The 19,142-nt window shown below is 41.9% G+C and overlaps 1 protein-coding gene and 1 long non-coding RNA gene across 3 annotated transcripts; both read right to left on the reverse strand.

Annotated features, from left to right (window-relative positions):
* Positions 1 to 7,400: 7,400 nt before the first annotated feature.
* Positions 7,401 to 10,476, reverse strand: LOC123774442 (tyrosine-protein phosphatase non-receptor type 23-like). Its single transcript, XM_045768770.2, has 5 exons — positions 10,353 to 10,476; positions 8,572 to 9,235; positions 8,237 to 8,408; positions 7,967 to 8,072; positions 7,401 to 7,757 (listed from the first exon to the last, which is right to left on the reverse strand). Exons 2-5 carry the CDS (start codon positions 9,232 to 9,234, stop codon positions 7,616 to 7,618), a joined length of 1,083 nt encoding a protein of 360 aa, XP_045624726.1. The 5' UTR covers position 9,235; positions 10,353 to 10,476; the 3' UTR covers positions 7,401 to 7,615.
* A 4,598-nt stretch (positions 10,477 to 15,074) lies between these two features.
* Positions 15,075 to 17,618, reverse strand: LOC138354020 (uncharacterized). 2 transcript variants are annotated; one of them, XR_011223395.1, is made up of 3 exons: positions 17,579 to 17,618; positions 16,095 to 16,287; positions 15,075 to 15,510 (listed from the first exon to the last, which is right to left on the reverse strand). It is a non-coding gene; the product is annotated as an uncharacterized lncRNA (long non-coding RNA). The 2 variants fall into 2 exon arrangements; XR_011223396.1 differs by lacking the exon at positions 17,579 to 17,618 and adding an exon at positions 16,532 to 16,822.
* Positions 17,619 to 19,142: the final 1,524 nt, after the last annotated feature.

Genomic DNA, 19,142 nt, shown 5'->3' on the forward strand with positions numbered 1-19,142 from the left:
AAATAGGAGTCCCACTGAGGCACAACATACCATAATTATATCAAAGGAAAGCAGATATCCACAGATGCGATGCCTTCTACAATATTCAGAGTGCAGGATATCAACAGCTCTCAGATATGCTTTCATTGTCGTCAGGATCAAGGATATCCAAAAGAATAATTGAGTCTCCCTCTAGTGGATATCTAACATCCTAATTCAGGCAGGACTCTCTCCAGTGGACATCCAACATCCTGTTTCAGGCAGGACTCTCTCCAGTGGATATCGAATATCCTCATTCAACCAGAACTCTCTCCAGTGGATATCTAACATCCTGATTCTGTCAGGACTTTCTTCAGTGGATATTGAACATCCTGATTCAGGCAGGACTCTCCAGTGGATATCCAACATCCTGATTGAGGCAGGACTCACTCTAGTGGATATCCAACATCCTGATGACATTGTAGACAGAGAAATTTTCTACACAGTGATTGTAGGCTGTTATAGGATTGAAGATATAAAAAAGTGTCTACATAAATGATGAAGAAAGAAATTCATAAATTTTTAATATCCAATTATTATCAGGCTCATTATAGTTATTATTACTTGCTCATTAACTAATTTTTCTAAATAATATGTTGAGAAAACATGATGATATGTTTGATATTTGAATTGGCTGTATCTCGGTAAATATATGTGTAAAAGGCTTAATTTTGAAAATTAGCAAAGAAAGAGTTAACAGAAAGAAACGTCCAGAGGTGCGGTAATTCTAATAGTAGCATTTTGAAAACGATTCTATGGCTGGTTTTGATTTTGAGTTTTGCGAAAAATGACGATTTCGCCGAGGTGGCGATTTTTCCGTGGCAGCTCCGCTTTGCGCCATCTTTTGACAATTATTTACTGATTTAACTGACCGCTGAGCTGTGTGGCGGTCAAGATGGCGCAAAGCGGAGCTGCCACGGAAAAATCGCCACCTCAGTGAAATCGTCATTTTTCGCAAAACTCAAAATCAAAACCAGCCATAGAATCGTTTTCAAAATGCTACCATTAGAATTACCGCACCTCTGGACGTTTCTTTCTGTTAACTCTTTCTTTGCTAATTTTCAAAATTAAGCCTTTTACACATATATTTACCGAGATACAGCCAATTCAAATATCAAACATATCATCATGTTTTCTCAACATATTATTTAGAAAAATGAGTTAATGAGCAAGTAATAATAATTATATTGAGCCTGATAATAATTGGATAATAAAAATTTATGAATTTCTTTCTTCATCATTTATGTAGACACTTTTTTATATCTTCAATCCTATAACAGCCTACAATCACTGTGTAGAAAATTTCTCTGTCTACAATGTCTTCAGGATGTTGAATATCCACTAGAGTGAGTCCTGCCTAAACCAGGATTTTGGATATCCACTAGAGTGAGTCCTGCCTAAACCAGGATGTTGGATATCCACTGGAGAGTTCTGTCTGAATCAGGATGTTGGATATCCACTGGAGAGTCTTGCCTGAATCAGGATGTTGGATGTCCAGTGGAGAGAGAGTCCTGGTTGAATATGGATGTTGGATATCAACTGGAGAGAGTTCTGCCTCAATTAGGATGTTGAATCTCCACTGGAGAGAGTCCTGCCAGAATCAGGATATTTAATGTCCACTGGAGAGAGTCCTGCCTGAATCAGGATGTTGTATGTCCACTACAGAGATTCCTGCCTGGATCATGATGCTAGATGTCCACTATGAGGAATTTGCCCTGATTATTTTAATCATATTGGATATCTCAGGATGATGGACATCCTACATTATAATCAGGATGTAGAATACCCACGAAGGAATCCGGCGACTGTAACGAGTAAATAGGAGTCCCACTGAGGCACAACATACCATAATTATATCAAAGGAAAGCAGATATCCACAGATGCGATGCCTTCTACAATATTCAGAGTGCAGGATATCAACAGCTCTCAGATATGCTTTCATTGTCGTCAGGATCAAGGATATCCAAAAGAATAATTGAGTCTCCCTCTAGTGGATATCTAACATCCTAATTCAGGCAGGACTCTCTCCAGTGGACATCCAACATCCTGTTTCAGGCAGGACTCTCTCCAGTGGATATCGAATATCCTCATTCAACCAGAACTCTCTCCAGTGGATATCTAACATCCTGATTCTGTCAGGACTTTCTTCAGTGGATATTGAACATCCTGATTCAGGCAGGACTCTCCAGTGGATATCCAACATCCTGATTGAGGCAGGACTCACTCTAGTGGATATCCAACATCCTGATGACATTGTAGACAGAGAAATTTTCTACACAGTGATTGTAGGCTGTTATAGGATTGAAGATATAAAAAAGTGTCTACATAAATGATGAAGAAAGAAATTCATAAATTTTTAATATCCAATTATTATCAGGCTCATTATAGTTATTATTACTTGCTCATTAACTAATTTTTCTAAATAATATGTTGAGAAAACATGATGATATGTTTGATATTTGAATTGGCTGTATCTCGGTAAATATATGTGTAAAAGGCTTAATTTTGAAAATTAGCAAAGAAAGAGTTAACAGAAAGAAACGTCCAGAGGTGCGGTAATTCTAATAGTAGCATTTTGAAAACGATTCTATGGCTGGTTTTGATTTTGAGTTTTGCGAAAAATGACGATTTCGCCGAGGTGGCGATTTTTCCGTGGCAGCTCCGCTTTGCGCCATCTTTTGACAATTATTTACTGATTTAACTGACCGCTGAGCTGTGTGGCGGTCAAGATGGCGCAAAGCGGAGCTGCCACGGAAAAATCGCCACCTCAGTGAAATCGTCATTTTTCGCAAAACTCAAAATCAAAACCAGCCATAGAATCGTTTTCAAAATGCTACCATTAGAATTACCGCACCTCTGGACGTTTCTTTCTGTTAACTCTTTCTTTGCTAATTTTCAAAATTAAGCCTTTTACACATATATTTACCGAGATACAGCCAATTCAAATATCAAACATATCATCATGTTTTCTCAACATATTATTTAGAAAAATGAGTTAATGAGCAAGTAATAATAATTATATTGAGCCTGATAATAATTGGATAATAAAAATTTATGAATTTCTTTCTTCATCATTTATGTAGACACTTTTTTATATCTTCAATCCTATAACAGCCTACAATCACTGTGTAGAAAATTTCTCTGTCTACAATGTCTTCAGGATGTTGAATATCCACTAGAGTGAGTCCTGCCTAAACCAGGATTTTGGATATCCACTAGAGTGAGTCCTGCCTAAACCAGGATGTTGGATATCCACTGGAGAGTTCTGTCTGAATCAGGATGTTGGATATCCACTGGAGAGTCTTGCCTGAATCAGGATGTTGGATGTCCAGTGGAGAGAGAGTCCTGGTTGAATATGGATGTTGGATATCAACTGGAGAGAGTTCTGCCTCAATTAGGATGTTGAATCTCCACTGGAGAGAGTCCTGCCAGAATCAGGATATTTAATGTCCACTGGAGAGAGTCCTGCCTGAATCAGGATGTTGTATGTCCACTACAGAGATTCCTGCCTGGATCATGATGCTAGATGTCCACTATGAGGAATTTGCCCTGATTATTTTAATCATATTGGATATCTCAGGATGATGGACATCCTACATTATAATCAGGATGTAGAATACCCACGAAGGAATCCGGCGACTGTAACGAGTAAATAGGAGTCCCACTGAGGCACAACATACCATAATTATATCAAAGGAAAGCAGATATCCACAGATGCGATGCCTTCTACAATATTCAGAGTGCAGGATATCAACAGCTCTCAGATATGCTTTCATTGTCGTCAGGATCAAGGATATCCAAAAGAATAATTGAGTCTCCCTCTAGTGGATATCTAACATCCTAATTCAGGCAGGACTCTCTCCAGTGGACATCCAACATCCTGTTTCAGGCAGGACTCTCTCCAGTGGATATCGAATATCCTGATTCAACCAGAACTCTCTCCAGTGGATATCTAACATCCTGATTCTGTCAGGACTTTCTTCAGTGGATATTGAACATCCTGATTCAGGCAGGACTCTCCAGTGGATATCCAACATCCTGATTGAGGCAGGACTCACTCTAGTGGATATCCAACATCCTGATGACATTGTAGACAGAGAAATTTTCTACACAGTGATTGTAGGCTGTTATAGGATTGAAGATATAAAAAAGTGTCTACATAAATGATGAAGAAAGAAATTCATAAATTTTTAATATCCAATTATTATCAGGCTCATTATAATTATTATTACTTGCTCATTAACTCATTTTTCTAAATAATATGTTGAGAAAACATGATGATATGTTTGATATTTGAATTGGCTGTATCTCGGTAAATATATGTGTAAAAGGCTTAATTTTGAAAATTAGCAAAGAAAGAGTTAACAGAAAGAAACGTCCAGAGGTGCGGTAATTCTAATAGTAGCATTTTGAAAACGATTCTATGGCTGGTTTTGATTTTGAGTTTTGCGAAAAATGACGATTTCGCCGAGGTGGCGATTTTTCCGTGGCAGCTCCGCTTTGCGCCATCTTTTGACAATTATTTACTGATTTAACTGACCGCTGAGCTGTGTGGCGGTCAAGATGGCGCAAAGCGGAGCTGCCACGGAAAAATCGCCACCTCAGTGAAATCGTCATTTTTCGCAAAACTCAAAATCAAAACCAGCCATAGAATCGTTTTCAAAATGCTACCATTAGAATTACCGCACCTCTGGACGTTTCTTTCTGTTAACTCTTTCTTTGCTAATTTTCAAAATTAAGCCTTTTACACATATATTTACCGAGATACAGCCAATTCAAATATCAAACATATCATCATGTTTTCTCAACATATTATTTAGAAAAATGAGTTAATGAGCAAGTAATAATAATTATATTGAGCCTGATAATAATTGGATAATAAAAATTTATGAATTTCTTTCTTCATCATTTATGTAGACACTTTTTTATATCTTCAATCCTATAACAGCCTACAATCACTGTGTAGAAAATTTCTCTGTCTACAATGTCTTCAGGATGTTGAATATCCACTAGAGTGAGTCCTGCCTAAACCAGGATTTTGGATATCCACTAGAGTGAGTCCTGCCTAAACCAGGATGTTGGATATCCACTGGAGAGTTCTGTCTGAATCAGGATGTTGGATATCCACTGGAGAGTCTTGCCTGAATCAGGATGTTGGATGTCCAGTGGAGAGAGAGTCCTGGTTGAATATGGATGTTGGATATCAACTGGAGAGAGTTCTGCCTCAATTAGGATGTTGAATCTCCACTGGAGAGAGTCCTGCCAGAATCAGGATATTTAATGTCCACTGGAGAGAGTCCTGCCTGAATCAGGATGTTGTATGTCCACTACAGAGATTCCTGCCTGGATCATGATGCTAGATGTCCACTATGAGGAATTTGCCCTGATTATTTTAATCATATTGGATATCTCAGGATGATGGACATCCTACATTATAATCAGGATGTAGAATACCCACGAAGGAATCCGGCGACTGTAACGAGTAAATAGGAGTCCCACTGAGGCACAACATACCATAATTATATCAAAGGAAAGCAGATATCCACAGATGCGATGCCTTCTACAATATTCAGAGTGCAGGATATCAACAGCTCTCAGATATGCTTTCATTGTCGTCAGGATCAAGGATATCCAAAAGAATAATTGAGTCTCCCTCTAGTGGATATCTAACATCCTAATTCAGGCAGGACTCTCTCCAGTGGACATCCAACATCCTGTTTCAGGCAGGACTCTCTCCAGTGGATATCGAATATCCTGATTCAACCAGAACTCTCTCCAGTGGATATCTAACATCCTGATTCTGTCAGGACTTTCTTCAGTGGATATTGAACATCCTGATTCAGGCAGGACTCTCTAGTGGATATCCAACATCCTGATTGAGGCAGGACTCACTCTAGTGGATATCCAACATCCTGATGACATTGTAGACAGAGAAATTTTCTACACAGTGATTGTAGGCTGTTATAGGATTGAAGATATAAAAAAGTGTCTACATAAATGATGAAGAAAGAAATTCATAAATTTTTAATATCCAATTATTATCAGGCTCATTATAATTATTATTACTTGCTCATTAACTCATTTTTCTAAATAATATGTTGAGAAAACATGATGATATGTTTGATATTTGAATTGGCTGTATCTCGGTAAATATATGTGTAAAAGGCTTAATTTTGAAAATTAGCAAAGAAAGAGTTAACAGAAAGAAACGTCCAGAGGTGCGGTAATTCTAATAGTAGCATTTTGAAAACTATTCTATGGCTGGTTTTGATTTTGAGTTTTGCGAAAAATGACGATTTCGCCGAGGTGGCGATTTTTCCGTGGCAGCTCCGCTTTGCGCCATCTTTTGACAATTATTTACCGATTTAACTGATCGCTGAGCTGTGTGGCCGTCATGTCCCGAGGCATCATGCTTGTTTCTATCTTTTGGTCAGTTTTTTATTATTCGATTTAATCATTGACTATTTTCTGTTTCTATAGGAAATAAGGTAATTAAAAATCAAAAGAAAACGAAACGTTTTTGCCGAAAAATGACCGGCTAGCTGTGTGATGCATCATACTGAACCGCTACATCTATATATTTATTTAAACAAGAGTTATTCACTCAATTATTCCCTGTTCATGAACATTTTTAGATATCCTTGATCCTGACGACAATGAAAGCATATCTGATAACTGTTGATAGGCCTGCACTCTGAATATTTAAGAAGGCATCGCATCTATGGATATCTGCTTTCCCTTGATATAATTCTGGTATGTATGTCCACTTTCTTTAGTGGACATCCAACATCCTGATTGAGGCAGGACTCTCTCTAGTTGACATCTAATATCCTGGTTCAACCAGGACTATCTCCAGTGGACATTAAACATTCGGAATCTGGCAGGACTGTCTCTAGTGGAGATTCAACATACTAATATAGGCAGGACTCTCTCCAGTGACATCCACCATCCTGATTCAGGCAGGACTTTCTACAGTAGATATCCAATATCCTGATTCAGGCACGACTCTCTAGTGGACATCCAACATCCAGTTTCAGGCAGGATTCTCTCTAGTGGACGTCCAACATCCTGTTTCAGGCAGGACTTTCTCCAATGGATATCGAATATCCTGCGGTGGCATGAAAGTTTAATAGAAACCTTTTAGTGGTGCTAACCAACCTTTAAGTAAACTAGTGATAAACTCTCCTTGCCGGGAGAAGAGTAAAGTATAGTCGTGTAGAGTTCAGAGGATAGAAACTGGATACTAAGGACATACCAATTCACACTTATTACCAAATAATGAAAACATCAGGTTCAAAACCTTAATGAGCTTATATATTGAAAATGGAAACCATTCCAAAGCTTTTTTTTTTTAATAAAGGTTAAGTTAAAAAGTAACCAGAGGTAGTTAGAATATATATTTTTGGAAAACTAGTATATCATGGAAGTCATTCAAGTTTCACCATCGAGACAAGATTACATGCTATGATGATTCAAGACAGGCGTGTGTAGGAACTAAACCCTCGGGTATCTAGCAACATATTTAGTAAATATTTTTATACAAATAATAGCGTAAATATTCAGTAACATTATTTGAAGTGGAGGAGTGTCGTGATGTTCAAAGGCTTGTCTCACAGATGACAGCCTTGACGTGGTGACAGGCAATGTCGTGCCACTTAATGCCGTCGTTATAGATGTTCTTCAGTACCCCGAGACAGTCCTCGTTGCCTTCCCTGTTGTCTGGCTGTTGTCGCCCCAGCCTGAAGACGAGAGGGCAGAGTTAATATCAGAACTTTCATCCTTTGAAACCGTAATCACAACACAAACAAATTTAAACCAACTCCTTCATGGCTTCTGGCAGCCGTCAAGCCCTCATGAGTAACCTGCACTCTCAATCTAACTACCTTAAGCAAATTACCATGCAGGTTAAATGACAATAAATGACTACAGTAAAACCAGCCATACTGACCCTCCAGTGTGAGACCAGTTGGTGTAGGACAAAGTGTACCCGGATGACCACCTCCAGGTCGTTGTTCCTCGCTTGTTCCCGCTTGTCCAGATGAACTGGATCGGATCTAAGGAGACAGGTTGTACGTGTAAATTACAAGTCATAATTACCAATTTACACTTAAATAGCGAGTATTAGTCCAGTTAGCCTATCAAGTTCTTGTAGCTAGAACATTTTAGGTTTAATGAATAATATGCCACGTTGAAGACTAATGCAAGAATATAAACTCACTTCTGGCGATGACGCTAGTTATGAAGTCGTCCTTATCCTTGTCTTGGATACTAACTAGCTGGAAGCCTCTGCCAAGACGCGAGCAGTAAGAGTTGGCTTGATCCCAGCTGTAGGTATTGGTATTCACGCACCATGAGAAGTGGTAGTTCTTACCAGCCCTTGTTTCGTGTATCTGAAATGAAGTAGGTTAAAACATTAGATTTTGTGGTACCTAGGTGAATGGGTTTAAAAGTCGTGTTATACATACACAAGATTATATACACCGTCCTAGTCATGCAGTAATGAAGTAAAGTCATTCTATTAATCAGTATAGGAATCACTGCAGCTTTACTTACTATACCACCGGACCCTCCACAGGAAGGGTTCTGTGGAGGTGGCTGTGGCCTGGATGGTTGAGAGACCAAGGCTGGCTGGGCTTGTGGTAGAGGCTGGTAGATGAAGGGAAGCTGGGGTTGTGGGAGCTGGGGCGAGGAAGGTTGAGACACGAAGCTCAATTGGGGTTGGAGAGGCTGGGGCCGAGACGCAAAGGAAGGCTGGGGTTGTGGGAGAGGCTGGGGCTGAGACACGAAGGAAGGCCGAGGAAGGGGCTGGGGCACGAAGGGAAGCTGGGGTTGTGAGGAGGGCTGGGGAAAAGACGCAAAGGAAGGCTGTGGTTGTGTTTGAGGCACGAAGGGAAGCTGGGGTTGTGGTTGGGGCGGAGACACGAAGGGAAGGCGAGGTCGTTGAATCTCTACCCCAGGAAAGGGTTGGAGGGAAGGTTGTGCAGCTTGAGGGACCTGCGGGGCATTATATGGAACAAAAGGAGTTTGAAACCTTCTAAAGTCTTGGGAAGGTTGTTGAAGGCTTTGTCCTGAAGGAAGAGGACCTTGGGGAGAGAAGATGGGGCTAGACAACCGGTTCTCCTCAGGGGACGGGAAGAACACCAAGGAGCCATCAGGAGCTGTGAAGTGGTCCCCAGAGACCACACACGTCCACAACAGTATTATGAAGACATTCATTCTGAAATGAAAATTTAAAGCAAATTCAACGGCACGTTTTGGTAGAATGATTATAGTTCTCCCCGCAACGTTATGAAAGGTTTTAGTGGATGAATGTAGGAGTCACCCCTTGCTAGATTTAACTAGGTATTCTAGTTGAGGTACTAGAGACCTATCACGTTTTTACTCATTTCTGAAGCCTATGGGAGTTAGTAATTACTAACTAAGGTAGTTCTGCATCATTTAGAGGTCCTATGAATTATCGTTGTTAGGAGTCATTCATAGGATCAATTTTAAGTCAAGCACCTTCACTAGTTTAGTAATGCTCACCCAGTCAGCTTGTGGGTGTACCAGAGTCCCTTAATTTGCTGGTTTTAGAGTTTAGTGCTCACGTTGGATGGTGAAGTCTATGCTGTAGGCTTTTAAGAGTTTAAGTCTCCGTATGAATAAACTTAGTTTGCTGTAGTGAGAAGCCTAAGGATTTATTCACCAAATGACTATCCGATTTTTAAGCTTATAGTTCATATTATCTAGGTTTATATAGCCTAATCATTGGAGGCTAATCAATGATTATGGCACGTATACATTTGTGTCTAGCATCAGGTGAAAACTTAATTTTAGTTAAGCATTTAGGATTAATTAATAGTGTTCCAACAGCTAAATAAGTTTTAAAATTGAGATTTACTAAGCCACCCTACACAAACTTAAGGATTTATGCGAACTGGGACGTAGGCCATTACTGATGGGCAACTATGTGGATTACATTGTTTCGTTAACAACTATCATTTGAATTTATTAAAAGCTAAAAAAAAAATTTAAATTATAGAATCTATTGTACTATCCTTAAGACTTAGTATGTATACAATTAAAACTTTACATACTAAAAAAATCAAATACGTTTTGTATGATAAACTAAATTTATATTACAATTGCTGTCTATCAACATACAGGCATATGGAAAACTACTGCGTGTAATTCGTGCCACAATCTTTAATTGTTAATGTAAAAACGCCTTAAACCTGCTTGAAGACTACCATATACACAAATACTTAAACCTCAGTCACTAACAAATATCAGCAATAAAATCAAACCAACTACAACCTTCTACTATAATTCACTTTACTAAACACCAGACACACCTGACAATGAGCACTTAACAACAGCCAAGCCCACACTGACAACATGCTGTCTCATGGTCCCTTTTATAACCAGCAGCCAACCAAACCCGGCCGCTGATTGGTTGACATTCACTCTAACCCTCACCCCATTGGTTAACATTTTGCCGAGTTTGAAGTGTCAATTAACATTAGCCAACAGCCACTCCTTCACTTCCCCAAATATGAACGAGTCTCTAATGAGCTGATAATTATCCTCAGATTCAATGTTGAAATTTATTAGGTTCAAAATATGCTACTCAAAATACACATTTTGTTCAAAACAACAGTTGCAGCAGAATGAGTAGTGTAGATATCGTCTATCAGTCAAGAACTGTTAATCACCGCTCGACAAATACAATATACAATACATGCAATAACAGACTAACAAATTCAACAACCCAAAGTTCCTGACACAATATTCGACAATGTTAAATATTGCATTTCAACTTGACCTAAGATATTGCTAAGATATTGAAGTGTGAATATTTATGTTTCATAATAACTATTAACTTCCAGGATGACAGTGTTGGTGATACTATCGGCGTCCTCGACGATCACTGCTGGGCGGGAGAGCGACGGCCTCACAGTATTCTGCTCATCTCCCATAGTAACATTTTGATTACCAGATGTGTGGCGTCTCCCGCTTACTTACCGCCGGGACTGACCAGAGAGTTTATCTTGCAGCTTCCAGGGATGCTGCAACAGCATCAGTTATGTGGGAAATTTTACCCACCATATCTAATAATCATCTAAGAAATGTATTATTTCTATATCGTATCAAAATATCCGAATCATTATAGATTCATTATACATCTTGATCCTAGATGACAATGCCACTAGGATCACGTACACCATAGGGGCCCTATAGGTGACTACGTGACTTTGTGCATGATCTCTCAAGGATCCAGAAGCTTCTAGAAGGATTTCTTAATTAAAAAACTTTTGGAACATGATTCGATTTCCGGTAGGGATTATAAATCGAATCCTTATTAAGAATCAGTAGTGCTAGCAAGTACTACTTATAATCTTAAAATCCTATATCTAATTATATTATAATCACATCTTATCTCAATCATATGTCTAGACAGTAAAAATAATAAATCAATATTCATTGAAAGCTACCCCCTTTCAAGGGAGAGAGAGGGGCATCTCGGGAACGCCCACCACACCCGCGGCAGAACGCGTTTGTTTACAACAGAGTAAACAACACTGATGGAGCCTTAGCGAACATTACTTAGCTCAGGACACATTATCTAATTATCTTTATCACCAGTGAACACTCTAGAACTGGGGGAGTACCTGGACAATATCTACAAGGAAAATTCCTAGAACATTTATATAAAATAAGAGTGTATAGTGGAGCACACAGTGACTGTCTCCACCTCCACCCTCATCTTTCTGCAACTGCAATTAAAGAAAAATCACGTAGCAACGCTACAAGAACAATCTACAGCAAAGCTGTTATATAAAATATCGTGCCTAAACTCTTGACAAAAGAGTTATAATCCAGTCTGGCACACTGTCAGACAGGCACCCGGCTGGCAGAAAAGTATATTGAAGGTTATTACATTAGTGTATTAATTGGCCAATTGTATGACTAATATCCTATAAGTCTGTCTGTCGGTTATAAAGCGAGGCAACACCTCATATCTCAGTAAGTTTATTAATATTGTAGTGCAGCAGTTGAATCTTTAAGCACCAAACCTCATGAGTGTCCATGATGCGAGAAAAGATTCAATCAAGGTTAAGCAAAACCTTATGAGTGTCCATTGTGTGGGAAAAGATTCAATCAAGCTGACTACCTCTTCATATAAATTGAATATGAATATATGTGTATATATACTTGAATATATAAATTAAGTTAACAATTGCTTGCTTAGTTATTTTTAAGTTATCATATAAGTTCATTTAATTGAATATAATTTTTAGTACTTAGTTAACAGTACTTGGACTACATTTAAGGTCATTTATCATACTTATACAATTTAAATTGTTGTTTATAATATAAGAATATATTGGCTGTTAATAGTTATGGTGCTGGGTTAGACTATGTATGTTTAAATCTCTGATTTAAACAGAGCCAGTGTTCAGTCATTGAACTGAATTTATTAAATCTTATCCTTGTATAAAATACAAGCTGATGTGAGATACCTGTCGGCAGGTGGACTGTGGATCTTCAATCAACCTATCAACTAATTCATTCACCCCACCTGCCCCTTACAGCCCACAATCTGTCATTAGGAAAACAGGAGCTAGGATTTACAACCCTAGCTAGAGATTTTAGTTGAATTAATTTGCAGACAGTAATTTATAATTTCAGTACAAGTCCCTGGTAGTTCTCTTCTCATATATCCCAGCAGGTTTTTCCCACAAGTTACTCTCGGGGAGGGGGGAGGGACGGAGCAGGACGGTTAGTCAGTTAAGCTGACTAACACCCAGGTAGTATAGGTAGTATACCTAGGTCATAAAAGTATTTGTGTGTACGTCTGATACCATACTACTTGTGAGGGAGGAAATGTATATTTTTACCTCTCAGAATGTTTGGTAATATGTTTATTTGTGATGTGTGTATATGTATATATTAACACGTTGTACTGAACGGGGTGAGAATAGCTTGAGCTACCTCATCCCTTTGTGTGTATTTTACCTCAATAAACTTATTTCAATTTCAAACACCCAGGTGTTAGTCAGCTTAACGTTACCAAGCAGTAACCCCGTGGCCTCAATAGTCTAAAGTAATGGTAATTCATCAATGAATCATTTCAACGTCGACAATGTTGAATAGATGTTGAATAAAGTTTGCCCAGTCCGCTAGTCCTTGTTCGTGATTTGCATCAGGTAATCCAACATGGATTACCTGTGCACTTTAAACTTTAGGCACTTTAAACCATGTGTAGTGGCTATTCGATTTGTATAAGTTGACTACAGGGACAGGAGGCCAGCGGCGAGGTGGCCCTCCAGGTGACCCTGACTTGCATGACTTTACCAGTCCTAATCCATCCACCAGAAGGAGCAACTAATTATCACAAGGCACCAAGCCGGGAAGAGAAGACGGAACTGTGCCAATATAGGGACACAGAGATACATCAAAGGCATCAGACTCGCCAACCATTTTATCTCTGCCCCGGAAGAATACCGTTCACTTCAAGAATATTTTAGCTTCACGAGCAGACTTATTTCGATCAAGATTTGGGTCTCTACGGATATCTTTCTACGGATGTTCACTGCACGAAGATCACAATTACACGTCTGCATAGATCTCTTACAGACCCTTACATCCGGCCCAAGACTGCCACATAACCCCAGAACAGAGGCATGACTTACGAGAAAAGGCTACGGGAACTAAACCACACGTCCCTGGAACACGAGTACTTATCAAAAGAAGGCACCAAACCGGGAAGGCTATGTAGCACCATCAAATGCGCAGAATAATCAGAGGGCGCTAAATATCACCAATGATGCCAATACGAGAACAAAAACGCATAAGGCGAACGATATCAAAAGTATCAGTCACCAAGAATTCTATTGAGGGACAAGTGACCGCGGGGGACGGTCGGGAAGCAAAACACGTCCCTGGAACACAAGTGAATTTTGTAGGTGATCATGTCAAAGGAAATGACAGGGTGGAGAACAACTATTTAGCATGGGTGGAACATTGACAAGGAGACAGTTCCCACCCACGTGCCTAAATGAGCCACAGATTTTAAAGATTTCTGTGTCGATAGTTAATAGATGGAATGCATTAAGCAGTGATGTGGTGGGGGCAGACTCTACAGTCTCAATGTAGATATGATTGAACCAAATAGGCTCTAGACTGTACACCAGGCGATTGACAGCGGCGGGACCAGGAGCCTATACTACTACCCCAAGCACAACTAGGGAAGTACACGAACTTGAGTGATCTGGGTACCCACAGAATAGGTCCCCTGGAACATTCACGCACCTTCCGATCTCTCAATAACCTCAAGGTAAGGTAATTATCAAAAGAAGGCACCAAACCGGGAAGGCTATGTAGCACCATCAAAGTGCGAAATAATCAGAGGGCGCTAAATATCACCAAGAATGCCAATACGAGAACTCTAGAACCTCAAGCGAGTATTTAACCAGGCCAGTTCGATGTAATTACGGTACAACTGGAAACCAAGTCTAGTTCAGCCTCATGTAGAGACCTGTTCAACCTCACTGTTACAGTTTGCCTACTTGTGGAGCTAATGGGTGGTTTTATAGCCCCTTTAATGGTTTGTAAGACGAGTGTTGACCTAGAGTAAGGGGGGGGGGGGGGGGTGTCCTACCTAGGGAGTAGAGACTTTACAGTACTGGCCACATAGCCTCTCCGGCTTGGTGCCTTTGATAATTACTTGACAGTACTGTCAAGTCTTGCCAAGAGTTAACCAAGAGTGCCTACCATCCTTTATGTGAAGCTTTAGTAGCATTACTAAAGGCAAGCTACGAGGAAGGTGTCTACCACTCCCCCCTCCTACTGTGGGAGGGAGGGGGGGAGGGAGAGACAGAAAAGGGGGGGGGTTAAGTCAGTCTAGCTTGAAAACTAGATCCTGGGGTATATGAATACCTCCCAACTAGATCCTGTCATCCGGGTTGTGGGTTCAGGATAGCAGCAGCTAACAGCCAGGTCAGAGACCGGGCCGTGAGAACATTGTGCCCAGCAGTACATAAAGTTTAAGTAAGGTAGGATAAAATGCCAGCGTTTGAGGTAGCAATTTAATGTTTGAATTGAAAGCGAGACAAGATCAGCCCGAGGCGTCGAAGACCTGGTAGTGATGCAGCCCGAGGCGTCGAAGACCTGGTAGTGATGCAGCCCGAGGCGTCGAAGACCTGGTAGTGATGCAGCCCGAGGCGTCGAAGACCTGGTAGTGATGCAGCCCGAGGCGTCGAAGACCTGGTAGTGATGCAGCCCGAGGCGTCGAAGACCTGGTAGTGATGCAGCCCGAGGCGTCGAAGACCTGGTAGTGATGCAGCCCGAGGCGTCGAAGACCTGGTAGTGATGCAGCCCGAGGCGTCGAAGACCTGGTAGTGATGCAGCCCTTCATCTTATGGTGACTTCTGTATTCAGTCTTTGTAGAATGTTTAATACCTACAAGTTCCTCGCTGCCTTCCCTTGTCTGGCGGTAAGTGACCGGACCTGAGGACGAGAGGAAATTAACATTAGGAATGTTAAATTTAACAGTCAACAGACAAGTTTTTTCACCGTTACGTAAATACAGTTCATTAAGCCTTCGTTAGACACTTAAGGACCTAGACGCCCCTACCAAGAATCTTTCACTACGTTACCTTTATCCTACCTGTAGTTATTACCATTTACGTACCACGAAAATATGAAAGTTAAAGGCTATGTGAAAAATATTAACTTTGAAATTAACACCATTCTTAAGAAACTTTACCAAGCCAAGGCATTAGGCTTTAAAAAATATTTTACTGAATTAGAGCAAGTGTCTATAGTTTTAAGTGTATACATAGGCTACAATGTTTATAGAATTTTTGGGTCTTCCAGAAGCCTAATATATATACTTGCCAACACAGTAGGTTTTGCTAGTTTAAGATATATTAGAGCTATTAACTTTGCTCAACTCCTCCCAGAACTAATGTTGGAAAAGACTAATGTTTTTCGGCAAGGAAAAACTTCATAGTAGGCGACTTAATAGCAAGCAGCGCGCCAGGAACTGCCTGCCATCTTAGAAGCTACTGAAACTGCTCGAGGAGACTTGCCTCTGGGAAAGTTAACACCAGCAGGAGCGATGAAGGTAATTCAAGTTTGCCCAGAATCACCGTGGAACCATCTACAGTGTCACCATAGCCCGTGCTAATTTGAAATTTTGTTCCAAGTAGCTGAATCTTTTACATCTGGGGACGTTGAACAAGTAGCGTCCTCGACGATCAGACTAATAAGAGCAGTACCATCCTGAAATTAAAAAAAATATATATTCACTACAAACAAAATTTCTTTAGTTACTAAATAAAACTAGACATTATCCAGCATCTTTAACAAAACTGATATCTACCATGTTGTAAATTCACTTTCCTCCCAACTTTAAGGTTGCCTCAAAAGGTCAATGAGAGGTCATTAAACTAGCAGCACTAACTATCCTAACATTATCAGCAATTATTAAACCACAGTGAACACATTTGGGACATTTTTAGCGTACATCTGATCTAAGCTTGAAGGCCAGACGCTAAGGGCTAGTCCCTTAAGAGTCGCGATACAGGAGTTGAGTCACTGGACGGTTCGGGTCTGCTATAGTGTCTCGCACTATTATCGCCACCTAGACCAACCTCAGTCGTTAAGGTAAGTCAGAAATAATGGTAGTATTTCCCCCCATTATCATAATCCCATTAAGGGGAAGGGAGCAAGGGATCATGGAGGGTGGAAGGGTCACTGGGAGGAAGGGACAATGAAAGGGGGAAGGGAAAATGGGATGGGAAAGGAGATGGGGATAAAGTGCCAGTGGGATGTGTGGAAGGGGAGGGGGGGGAGGGAGGACGCAACACAGGAAGGGAGGGAGGGAGGGGGGACGCAACACGGGGGAAGGGAGGGAGGGGGGACGCAACACGGGGGAAGGGAGGGAGGGGGGACGCAACACGGGGGAAGGGAGGGAGGGGGGACGCAACACGGGGGAAGGGAGGGAGGGGGGACGCAACACGGGGGAAGGGAGGGAGGGGGGACGCAACACGGGGGAAGGGAGGGAGGGGGGACGCAACACGGGGGAAGGGAGGGAGGGGGGACGCAACACGGGGGAAGGGAGGGAGGGGGGACGCAACACGGGGGAAGGGAGGGAGGGGGACGCAACACGGGGGAAGGGAGGGGGGACGCAACACGGGGGAAGGGAGGGGGGACGCAACACGGGGGAAGGGAGGGGGGACGCAACACGGGGGAAGGGAGGGGGGACGCAACACGGGGGAAGGGAGGGGGGACGCAACACGGGGGAAGGGAGGGGGGACGCAACACGGGGGAAGGGAGGGGGGGACGCAACACGGGGGAAGGGAGGGGGGGACGCAACACGGGGGAAGGGAGGGGGGGACGCAACACGGGGGAAGGGAGGGGGGGACGCAACAAGAGGGAAGGGAGGGGGGGACGCAACAAGAGGGAAGGGAGGGAGGGAGGGAGGGAGGGGGGACGCAACACAGGGAGAGGGATGCAACAAGAGGGAAGGGAAGGGAAGGGAAGGAAGAGGGATTCTCCACATACAGCTCACCTTCAAGAGACGAAGCTGGAACTGTATACCAAAAGTGAGGTAAAACACACTGAAGTGCTTTTTGTCTCATGGTCCCTTATATAACCAGCAGCCAACCAAACCCGGCCGCTGATTGGTTGACATTCACGCTAACACTCACCCCATTGGTTAACATTTTGCCGAGTCTGAAGTGTCAATTAACAATGGCCAACAGCCAATCCTTCACTTCCCCAAATACGAACGAGTCTCTAATGAACCAATAATGATCCCAAGCTTCAATGTTTGAAGTTGTTAGGTTCAAAATGTCCTCACTACCTTGTCTCTTACCAGGCCTACTGATTGGTCTTATCAACCAGGCTGTTTGACGACGCTGTTCGCAGTCTGACGTATGAATCTCAGACAAGTTAATTGGATATTCCTCTGAAAATGTTAATTTCGTTTTGAACTTTTTGTCTGGGTCTTCTCTACCCTCCCCAAGTCTCCTCCTAGTCCCTCGTTACCTAATACACGGAAGCGTCAAGACATTATGGCTGTTTAACACTTTATGGCCTCACATCACGGCAAGTCTTGACACTAAAATATGCCAATACTGAAGCAGGCGATGCTAACCTGCTGGGCCCAGCCCTTGTTTAGTGTTGGGCTCAAGGCTTATAAGCTTACGGAGGGTTATAAACCCCCCATCGTAACAATTTGCCTATCCACATGCAAGCTGTGCAACTATGCAATTGTGTGGCGTCTCCCACTTAGTTACCGCCGGGACTGACCCGGAGAGTTTATCTTGCAGCTTCCAGGGATGCTGCATCAGCATCAGTTACTCTCAGGGGGACGGAGCGGGGGAATCTAGACGGTCTTCAGTATTTTGTGCTTTCGGTGAGATTGTCTTCCGTGTGTTTAGTGTACTGGTAATGTGGAAGGTCCTGTAGGTATAGTGCATGATGATGTTGACCAGACCACACACTAGAAGGTGAAGGGACGACGACGTTTCGGTCCGTCCTGGACCATTTTCAAGTCGAGAATGTGTCAAGTCGAGTATAGTGCATGACATTGGCTACAGGACCTATCCTACAGGTACCCGGGTCACCCCAGTGTGGGACTCCTGGCGTGGTGGCCGTGTACTGGATGCCCAGTCCTGTGTAAACTGTTTATGCTCCGGTTAAAGTGGGTCTTCATATCTCTGCTCTGCAACTGAACCTCCATACGGAGCCAACCTGCTTTATTAGACAAATCTAATGCTGTAGTCCGCTGTTGCATCGAAGCCCGAATCTTTCAGATAAGTCGGAACACGAAGTTAAACTGTGTTAATCGAGGCGACGGAACATTAGATACAACGAGGCAATCATACAATGGCTCTAACTAGTTTGTTCTGCAGAATCTTGCTGTTATCCTGTCCACATTTTCCGGGTAATTGAATGTCTTCCAGGCTCATGCTATTTGTTGTACGCTAGTGGCCAAGGGCAGCTCCCAGAGGCAGAGTATCCAGGAGTAACTAATTCAATATCGACCCAATACCGAATTAACTTAACACTGATATTGTGCCCCGTCTTGCTAGTGATGCAGCCCGTCTTCCTAAGGTTCCCGAACGTCA

Source organism: Procambarus clarkii, chromosome 61, assembly GCF_040958095.1.
Source record: "Procambarus clarkii isolate CNS0578487 chromosome 61, FALCON_Pclarkii_2.0, whole genome shotgun sequence".
NCBI classification, from domain to species: domain Eukaryota; kingdom Metazoa; phylum Arthropoda; class Malacostraca; order Decapoda; family Cambaridae; genus Procambarus; species Procambarus clarkii.